At 42.9% G+C, this 10,729-nt stretch overlaps 1 protein-coding gene across 2 annotated transcripts in view; it reads right to left on the bottom strand.

Annotated features, from left to right (window-relative positions):
- Lpp (LIM domain containing preferred translocation partner in lipoma) overlaps positions 1–10,729 on the bottom strand; it is a 600,182-nt gene that overhangs the window by 134,468 nt on the left and 454,985 nt on the right. For both annotated transcript variants that reach the window (XM_026785266.1, XM_013351721.2), the window contains one exon: positions 4,696–4,822. In XM_026785266.1, coding sequence (XP_026641067.1) covers positions 4,696–4,822 — 127 coding nt within the window. The remainder of the gene's footprint in view (positions 1–4,695; positions 4,823–10,729) is intronic.

Raw genomic sequence — 10,729 nt, 5'->3', positions numbered from 1 at the left:
ACACACACACACACACACACACACACACACACACACACACACACTTTTTTCCCCCTGAGACAGAGTTTCCTTATGTAGCCCTGGATGTCCTGGAACATACTCTATAGACCAGGCTGGCCTTGAACTCAGAGATCTCTCTGCCTCTGCCTCCCAAGCGCTGGCATTTAAACTAGATGTTAATGGACTCTTTCACAGGCCCATCTACTAAGGGTGACTTCAGAAAACTAAGTCATAATGTCAGAGTCGGGCTCAGGATGAAAGATGGAGTCCCCATCAGCTTCAACATCAGAGAGATGATTCTTCAGCTACATTTTGCAAGGATTTTGCTTTGTCTGTTCAAAAGTTAGTTCTCCATACTGACTGGGAATTTCCAACTTTCCCATGCCTTGCCTATGTTACTACTGTCCATGTCCATTTCACCGGCTACTTATTTTTCAGGAGTTATCAGGCTGGGCCCCTGATGGGTTTCTTTCCTCTAAAATTTCAAACACACCTAAATCATGTTCCCGGTATCCTAAGCATCTCAGGCCAATCTGTGGATATGGTCACTTACTGAGTGACTCAACTAGCACAGGGAGGATCCTGACTTTACGTTGCTGAGCAATATGAGCCAAGATGGCATTCAAACTATGCTCTGAGGCTATGCTTGTGAAAACTTCCCATGGACAGTCCTTAGCACTGGGTGCCAGCAGGTGACTCCTTAGAGAAGGTGATGTCCAAAGGCCACAGTCAGGGCTTAGAAACCCTTTGAGCCTGTTTCCACTGACTCTTTCCTTCAAGCGTGATATTTGCCACGGGGGCTTCTATTCCACTATCTGCCTCTGGCCCCGCCCCCGCATTTTGTGTCAAAAGTTCCCTCATCAGAAATGGTCCCACTTCTCTAGGATCTTCCTATTTCCCAAGTTTAATTAAACTAAGAATAAATGCTCACCGAAAGCTTAAGGACTCCATAACTATCTTTCTATTGCTGCTTCTAGATATGCCTTCTTTCCCTGAAGTTTCTCAGAATGGTGGCTGAACGTGGATGAAGTCACATATCACTTTGTGTTCCTGTTACAGTAACACACCATAATTTTTCACTGGCCCCCGTGAGACATAAACATTTTCCAAGGGAAAACCCAGGCCTGTGACAAACACCACGAGATTAGCCTGCCCGGAACCACACCCAGGTTTTCCACACAATCGTGGCATCACTTACATGTTGTTGTTATTTATTTAGAAGAGAATCCCCATCCTTAATTGCCCGTCTCTCCAAAGGCAATCTCCCCTCTAAACCCTTCCCTGAGTTTATGATCTAACTCCCCCCATCTGAGAGCATGGTGTTCAAGGATATAGGCCCGGTGTACAGTTTTCAATGCAGTTCTGCAGCTCATTACTTGGTGATACTGGGTAAACACTTAACATTCCTGGGCCTTAATTCTCTAATGGGAAGATGATAGTGACACCTACTTCACAGGATGATATTCCTCCATAAGGGTGAAATAAGCTAATTTCTGAAGTTCATAAACTAGTAATGCCACAGCACAAATACTCAGTAGAACCCAGCCCTTCCCCAGCTCTCTCTCTCAAGGATAGCAAACTCCACTTGGCAATGATTACTTTGACTGCCGGTGACGCACCTTTTACTTTTGCTAGAACTTAAATTTAAATCAAATGTTATTGATGGATTTTTTAATAGGGATATCTTGTTTTCTTAAATAAGCTGCATGTCTCTGGAGCTTTGGTGAACTCTGATTATTGAACACATTCTACATGCCAAGACCTTGGCTGAGTGCGCTCTATAAATGTTTCATGTATTGCTCACAATCACAGTGTAAGACAGCTATTTCCACGCTGTGGAGGAAAGAGCAACCAGAGGAGGCCTAGGGAATCTTGGGCTCAGAGTTTTCTAAGCTAGTCTGCCATAAAGTTAAGAGAGCTCGAAGGTCATTTTTATCTGTTTTCTGAGTGCGTAGCATTTGCCCATTGATCTAGTTGTTCGGTTTACTTTATTTATCACTGTAGATTTTGTTGCACAATAGCTGGAACAGGCATACTAAGAACTTAGCTTTTCACTTTTAATATAATATAATTACAGATGGCTTACCTTTCATCATTAACTTTTTCTTCAGTTCATCGTGGATGCTAACACCCACCCTCCTCCTATTACAATGAGAAGAGTGCAATAAACTTTCCCTATCCCCTGATATAAGCAGATACCTTTGCTTGTTTCCATCTTACTATTTTCCATGCGCTTGTGCCAACTCCCACAGTCTCATGTATAGCCTCACCATTTTACTTCACTGTTGTTGTTTCCATTGTGAATTTGCTAGTGTTGAAAGAAATGCAAGGGATCGTTTGTTCTATACACCTTGAATCACCAAGGTGGGAAACGAGGCTCAGGCAGTAGAGGGACCTGCTAGCAATACTTAGCTAGTCAGGGGCACAGCAGGGACCAGAATCAGGTTTCTTTTTTTATATAAAAATATTTTTTAACATTTACTTGCTTATTTAGTGTGTGCAGAGGCCCAGGGAATGAGCCTGAGAGATGTATGAGCCACAGTATGCTTGTGAATTTAGACGACAACTTGCAGCAGACAGTTCTGTTTCACTATGTGAGTTCGAGGGTTAAACGGTTACCATGTCAACTATTAACATCTTGATTGTCAGCTTGACACATCAGGGATGAAAAAACCATCACTGAAGAGTTTTATCCCATCAGACTGGCCTGTGTGCTGATCTGTGGCCAATGTGTCTATGGGTAATGTTCTTGACTGCTAACTGACATAGGAGGGCTTAGCCCACAATCGGTGGTACCATCTCTAGGCAGGAAGGCGTGGGTTGTTAAGAAAGGTGGCTGCAGGCCTGGGAGCAAGCCAGTAAGCAGGAGCATTCCTCCACGGTTTCTGCCTTGAGTTCTTGCCCTGACTTCCTTCAATGATGGACTGTAACCTTCAAAGTGAAACAAACCATTCCTTCTCCAAGTTGCTTTTGGTCATGCCACTTAGGGAGAGGAACAGCAAAACAAACCAGAAGAGCAGCTGAGCCATCTCCCAGGCTCAAGGATCAGAGCTCTCTATTGCTACCTCATACCCTGTTAGCTAAACTATAGAAACATCTGTGTACAGAAGTGTTTGCTTTCCATATACCAGTCACCCCTCCTCCATACAGGGGCCTCAGTGTTTCTTCCACTGTGTATTCAGTACTACTATGTGTGCTATGATCCTGTAGCACCTGTACTACATGTACTACGGTACTACGCCTGTAGCTTACCGCCTGCACTACAGGATGGTTCACCGCCAGGCAAGGGGCTTGAGATTGAAACACACATATACACAGAGACACGGGTCATCCTTGAAACAAGAATACAAGAATGTCCCCTTGAATCAAGAATGCCAACTTTATTGTGTTCCAGGGCAGCTTATCTAGTGCCTTCTCTGACCAATGGCCACGCCCTAGCTCTGGGGATCCTTCAGCTGCAAGCCCACCAGAAATTACTCCCCTGTCATCAGGGTCTTAGGTTGCTCAGAGCAGCTGCAAGCATAGGTTGCTCAGAGCAGCTGCAAGCACAGGAAAACAAGCTGTTTACTCCATTGGGCAAAAGAGTCATAGAAAATTCATGGTCTGGGGGTCCACAGTCCCCAACAGAATAAGACATTAAAGAGAAGTCATGAAGCCAGGGAATATCTGAGGATGCAAAAGCCTGTTCAGTTCTCTGCCTTGGAGCCTTTACTCATTACTGAGACCCATGTGGCCGTTCTCTACATAGCCTTCGAGAACCTACTCTGAGAGCATGTGATGAGACTAACACGAAGTGGAGAAAAACATGTTGAGAAACTATTATATCAGCTTAAGTGGGTAATTTAGTGTCTCTTAAATGTCATCATAAAACTTCACCTCCTATTTCACAGTTTAATATGTTGCAGTTTTAAATTTATTTTCCCAGAATTAATTTACTTACATACTACAAAAATACCATTTTTTTTTTTAAAAAATGAGACAGAATGGCAAACAATCTCTACATTGAAGACTGGTTTAGAGGCTTCAGGTTCAAGTGTGACTCCCTGCTTTTCAGTGTTCTCAGAGAGTACAGAGGACTCATGGCTTTTCCTCCACACACTCACGATCACGTGTGTGTGTGTGTGTGTGTGTGTGTGTGTGTGTGTGTGTCATCCCTTCTGCATCACAGTTCCCCTGACTGTCCACAGCATCTCACAAATGACATGTACCTCCAACTAGCACTGATGGACTGGGAAGAATAACACTAACTAGTCATAGTTATTCATGGTTTAGAAGAGGGAAGAGGTGCCAAACAGAAAGAGGTATTTCTCCCTTCTGAATTCAGTCATGATAAGACTCGAGAATACAGTTAAACCGTATCAATTTCCAAGTTATTCATAAGTATTTAGAGCTACATGGACACAAGATGAACTATGATCTATTTTTGCCTTGTGTGAAGCTAATAAATCATCCAGAGTGTGTCTTGATTGTGCATATCAATTAACTGTAAGAACCAGTGAGATTTTGAGAACAAGCTGACTGCATTTCTTCTTCATGGTGGTCTGGTGAGAAATGCACAGTGCTGTGTGCATAAACACTACCTCTCACGCACTTGATGCAAACACGGCACCAGTGCAGCTGAGCATAACTCCACTTCCTCAGTAGGGAAAATGGAACGAGCATTTCCTTAGGCATTCAGCTCCGAGTCCCACTCACCAAAGTACTCATCAGAAGGGGGGTTTTCCATGTCATACAGCATCTTCTTGGTCAGGTGCTCGAGCTCATCTTCTGGCCGGAATGATGGGGCAACAGAAGGAGGCCCCATAGACCCAGGGTGTCCGCCCTGGAAGAAAACATACAACCATTTATTGTAGTCTAAACACCCACTACAACAATCTACTTGACCATGGAGGAAGCAGCACGGGTGGATCTATTTGTAGAATCATGTTGTGCACTCAGATTTATTACTTACCCAGGCTGACCTTTGGTATTACACTTCATCCACTTCCCTTTTCCAGATGTGTCTATCACACTTTAGAATCTGTGTTTCCAATAATAGGAACCTAATTTTTCAATAACTGCTCAGCAGTTGCCATGTTACTGTTAGTGTATTAATGAGGAAGATGATGAATAAAGACTATACAGCCCAAAGGAGAGTCTACGGGCACATCAGTAAAGCCAGAGCCTCTGGAGAGAGTGCACTGTCAGGGGCTAAGGAAGCTTCCTAGGAGAGAATGCAAAGAGAAGAGAAAAATTGAGAAGACCTGCTATACCTAGGTGACAAAACTCAAGTACAATAAAAAGCTCCAAGGCATTGTGTTTTCTGTTCAAATACAACATTTGGGATGGTAAATGAGATGAATCTTATTGGTTCCTGGGATCTAGAAAGCAAAGGGTTTTTATTCCAGTTAGGGAAGCTCAGCAACTTTCCCCCCTAGACCCGCGAGCAGGCAGATATCAGATGGGTTTGAGTGGCCAGTAGAGTTCAAGCAGGCCGGTGAGACTGCAGAAATGCCACATAAGAGATCAGAAAGTCAGGCCAGAAAGTGCACAGCCAATCAATGTCCCAAAGTGGACAAAGAAAGGAAGGTCAGATGGTAGAGGGAAAGGAGCTTCATGCTACAGACATGAAAGGGAGCTCACTAGATCTCCCTTTCTTACATTTTCACCTGCCACTGTCAACAGCACCCCATATCTTTAATCAGAAAATTATAAATTAAAAATGCTGCTAATAGCAGTTTAGAAATGAGGACAGCACTGGCCACTGTCAATGGGAAGAGAAGTGGGCAGAGTGTGTGCTTGCTTTGTGTTTACGACTCTTGCAACAGTTGGGTGAGAGTTCCCTTCTTCAGGCACAGCATCCTGAAATGTATCCATCTCTTTACAGATGTTACTACTCCTAATGCCGATTTGACTTGAGTGATGTCTACAGCACAGAATCTAGGCCTTCTTGACATGAATTTGTAGTATAGTCTTTCATCTATATTATTTTCTCTGTTTTGGAAATATATGTAAGTGTGTAGTGGAGACATGCTGAAAGTAAAGAGTCCGAGAAACTTTTGTTGGCCACTAATCTTGCTCTAAGATTTTATTCCCTGTTAGGATATTTGCATTAGAGATGGGAAACACAGGGACAGGCTTCTGTCAGTTGCGTGATCTTCTCTGTGTGAGACAGGGAACAAGAAATGCTAAAAGATCAGGACAGCGCTAGTCATGGTAAAGTCAGGACAAGAGTCCATTCTAGACTAATTCATTTATCCAATAAGCATTAAACATTATATTTAGAGCAAGTTCTCAAATGCAGACAATATTTTGCCATGAAGGGCTGTTTGTGCCTTAAAGAAATGATTAGATCATTACTTTTTTAGTTTATCCACTCATTTTTCTTTTTTCTCACTTGTATTTGTTCTTTGAGAATTTACTCTATTTTGATCCAATTTACTGCCCTCCAAATCACCCCAGATCCATCTCTACTTCCCCAACCATCCAACTTTGAATACTCTTTTCTTTAAACCCATCAAGGAAACTTGTGATTCCTGTATACCCTTGGATGTATGGTCTACCGAAAGAGTGTGGGTGACCTACCAGATGCTACCCAGTTAAAGAAACAGACCAATTTACTCTAAGTAGCTATTAGCTGAGGGGTGAGACTTCATGTCCACCTATCTTCTCCATGCTGGAATTCTGTATGATTTGGGGTTGTACAGCTCTCGAGCACACTGTTACAACACGGTGGGTTCTTACAGGCAGCCATCCTGCTGTATGAAGAGACCCTGTTCTTTATAGTCACCTACCATCTCTTCCTCTCAGGCTCTTTCCCTGCCGTCTCCCTCAAAGATGCTGAGTTTTGGGAGGAGGGGTGCAATACAGATGTGCCATTCAGCACTGAGCGTTCTGCAATCTCTTTTCTGCACTTTGACTCTTGGGAGTCTCCATGTTAACTGCACCTACTGAAAGAAGTAGTTTCTCTGATGAGGACTGAGAGAAGCATCAATCTAAGGTTGCGATAGTCATCAGAAGTTGGTGGAGTACTCTGTCTATTTAGCAGAGTAGGAGTCATAGTAACAGTAACAGGATACTAGTAGAAAAAAGATTGCATCTAGGACCTAGGAATTTGTTATGAGCTGTTCATATAATCATCGGTGTGAACCTGTCCACCAGAGTGTGGCTAGCTTACCAGGAGCATCATCCCTAAATCTTCATCAGAAGCCACCAGCTGCCCATAGCTCCTTAGTTAGGAGTTGGGGCTTATGAATGCCTCCCCGCACTATGCTACAATGATGATTGGTTTAATTCTGAGCAGCAACCACAGCCACTGAGTTCAGGAGTGCAGTCATCCCGCCACGTCCAGAAGACACTGTTTTGATTGACTCCTCTCTGACCTCTGGCACTTATCATCTCCCCCACCCCTCCACTTCTAAAATGATCCCCGAGGCTTGGGAAAGGGAGAGATACAGCTGTCCTCTTTGCAGCTGTGTGCTCTCTAGCAGTGGCTCGTAACCTTCCTAATGCTTAGACCCTTTAATACAGTTCTTCATGTTGTGCTGACCCCCAACCATAACATTATTTTCGTTGCTACTTCACTAATACATTACAATTGTGCTACTATTGTGAATCATAACGTAAATATAGGATATGCAGGATATGTGGCCCCCGTGAAAGGGTCATTTGACCCCCAGTGAGAATCGCTGCTCTAGAGTCAATTATTCTTTACACTTTGACCAGCTGTGAATTGTGTGTGAACCACTGCCACTGCACAAATAAATGTCACTGACCATGTCTGAGAACTATACTTTCAGATGCAGCGTTAGAGGAAGATTTAATACTATGTCCATTGAGCAAAATAATAGCATTATTTTGTTGGCTAGATTTTCAGCACTGGCCATTGTTTTCTACTGTGCAGAGGATCTTAAATCAAACCAGAAAGCACTTGTTTAATCCCCATAATATGAATGCCAAGGACATATCTTATCACACCAGTCATTACTGAAGTCCAGGGTTCATGGCTGGGTTAAGACAGCTGGTGGATTTATTTTATATTATGTAAATGCTACTTTTGAAATTCATGAAATGGGACTTTAAAAAAGAAACCCACAATAACTCCAAGTGATGAAGATATGCTGCTGGTTACTCCTAAACCCCTGGAATAAGTTTCTAAATAATCCGTGCCAAGTGGAGGGTTCCAAGAGTAGCGAAATGTCAGAGTTGAGAAGCGACTTCGTGTGAGTGGAAAAACTACGAACAGTGCTCGTCACGAAAAGTGGAGTGACGAGGACGCACAGGGACTTGTGGTGAGTGCTGTCCCGTGACACTGTGGTACCTGGGGTTTCTCTTCAAGTCAGAAGCCCATGGTTGAGACCACGGATATTCGAAAATGATGACACAGATCCGACCTGATTTGATGTTCTCTGGCAAGCTTATGCACTTTGGATAGGCTCATATTCCCTCCGTCGTTAAGAGGAGCACAGTGAGATAACCTGCGACTTGGGTACAGAGGACGGAACACTTTCAGAACCCTGTGAAGAAGGGGCTAGCTACTTCAGGTGGCAAAATGGACAGCAGAGGTGGCCCAGGAGCAACTGCTTTCTTCAGGTGTGCCATAAAAGGAGAGGATGAGCCTAGCTCGTGCCTGAATCTAAACCCAACTGGGATCCATGCATCCTTTCCCCACAACCACATACTGCACATGGTTTCCAACAGAAGCACTGGAAAGCACCAACTGGCACGGCTCAGAGCACTAATGCTAGCTGCTTTAATTCACTCAATAGCTACTAAAGAGCACACGATAATCCTGCTTTATGACTGTCCTAGCCGGACTAGGTATCTGAATTTTATAAGTAAACAAGAGGTAAGAAACTAAATCCACCTCCCACAAAACAAAGGCAGAAATGTCTACCCTTAGCACTTGCATTTCAAAGTACGCTTTCAGTATTTCACAGATATTTTAAAAAATGTTCCGTCCTTTCCATTCTTCAAGTATTCTTGCCGATTTTGCTTGCCAAATTTAGAAGGGCTCTTTTATATTTAAACTCTACTTTCTGTATAATGATGTCATCAGACTTATCATGCTGATATGTCCTTATAGACTCATCTTACACTGAAAACATTATAAGCCAATGGAGTCTGTGATGCACCTGATATATTTATTGGTCATCACAACATAACAATGCGTGATAAGCATTCGCTGTTTGCTGTGTGACATGTGGCCCAGTGGGAGCTGTAGCCTATTGCCATTGCGCAGCAGCTTGAGACAATATCATACTACATATCATTAGCCTGGCGGGGGGAATCACCTCAGATTTGTGGGCTTTCTATGGAATCGATACCACTTTCAGAAAACATACAGCTGAAACATCGCAAGAGGAACCACGGTTAAGCTGGGGACTATACCTGTACTGTTAGTTCAGAGTTATAGCTTATGAGCAAGGACCTAGATGATTTCACAGTATTCTGAATTTTGTTTACATGACTTGCCTACCTGCCCCCATCCAGTGTATAATGTGGAACACCTCTGGAATAAATGCTGGGAAACCACAGATTCTTTAGATAACAGTTGGTTTGTCACCACAGGGAAGGTAGCCTAGGATACTGAGTTCAGTCCTGTCAGAAGTGCATCCCTGGAATTCCTACCGCCCAGTATAGACTAGGACTCATGAGACCTTAAGGAAAATGAACAGCCGCGTCCAACATTTATTTTCAAATGAGCAATTCACGGCACAATTTAGGGTAATACACAAGCTAAAATGCATGAAGGGTCATCGGGATGGGATGTTCTGCACTGGTTTCCGGGTTCTTCATTTTGAAGTGTGAACATCAGTGGTATAATAGTCCCTGGGTTCCAGTGATTCCTTACTTGCATGACCCTTTCCTAGGTGCCTGCTTCACATACAAGTAATCTTAAATGCTTAGAGGATGCTCATGTATGACATGCAAATCTGTGTTATGGATGAGAAAATTGAGGTCAAGTGGGTCAGTGAGCAACCCTGTGGTGGACCACAGAAACAGCAGACTTCCTGGTGAACTGAGTGGGGTGTTGATCTGCTACACGGTAGTGCCTCTCAGGGTCCCCACTAGTGTCTTCAAGCCCTTCTAGTTGTATTTTTTGATAGTGATTTAGATGTTTATCTATTTACTCCTATATAAGTCAAAATTTTTGTGTATGTGAGTAAAAGATTACTTCTTAGTAATATGTTTTTCTGAAAAAAAGATGTTCTTTTAAATATCCACATTAATCACCAATATGTATGTTCTTTGAAATGTCTGAATCATTTAGTGAAGGCATAAGAGCATCTTAAGACACACAGGTGAGTTCTAATAGGGTCAGATTTCAGACAACTTGAAACTCTCCTTATCCTAAAGTACCAAGAACTGAGACTATCACGTCAAATTATTAAGAGTTTCCACCTCTGACAATTTAGGAGTTGTAGAAGAAAAGGATCCAAAGTAGACAATCACAAAAGCGTGGAAACAGTAAGATGCATGTATGATTCCAGGGGTCTAGCATGCCAGGAGAAGGCTCCTAGGACATATGAGCCTTTGCCCTTGAAGGATAAATTAGGGAGATAGAGAGGAAGTACAAGAGCAGTGTACATAGAAGAAATGCCAACATTTAGATGGGGAAAGAGCTAGAATGAAGACAGCAGCCAATGCCAAGTCTTCATTTTAGGTAAGAGAAAATTATTAGATTTTCAAGTGGTAGCTGCCTATGTTAAAGTTACGAATACAGCGGATCACTTTTTTTTTTTTTTTT

This window comes from Microtus ochrogaster, chromosome 2 (assembly GCF_000317375.1).
Source record: "Microtus ochrogaster isolate Prairie Vole_2 chromosome 2, MicOch1.0, whole genome shotgun sequence".
Classification (NCBI taxonomy): Eukaryota; Metazoa; Chordata; class Mammalia; order Rodentia; family Cricetidae; genus Microtus; species Microtus ochrogaster.
This window is presented reverse-complemented; position numbering and strand designations above follow the sequence as displayed.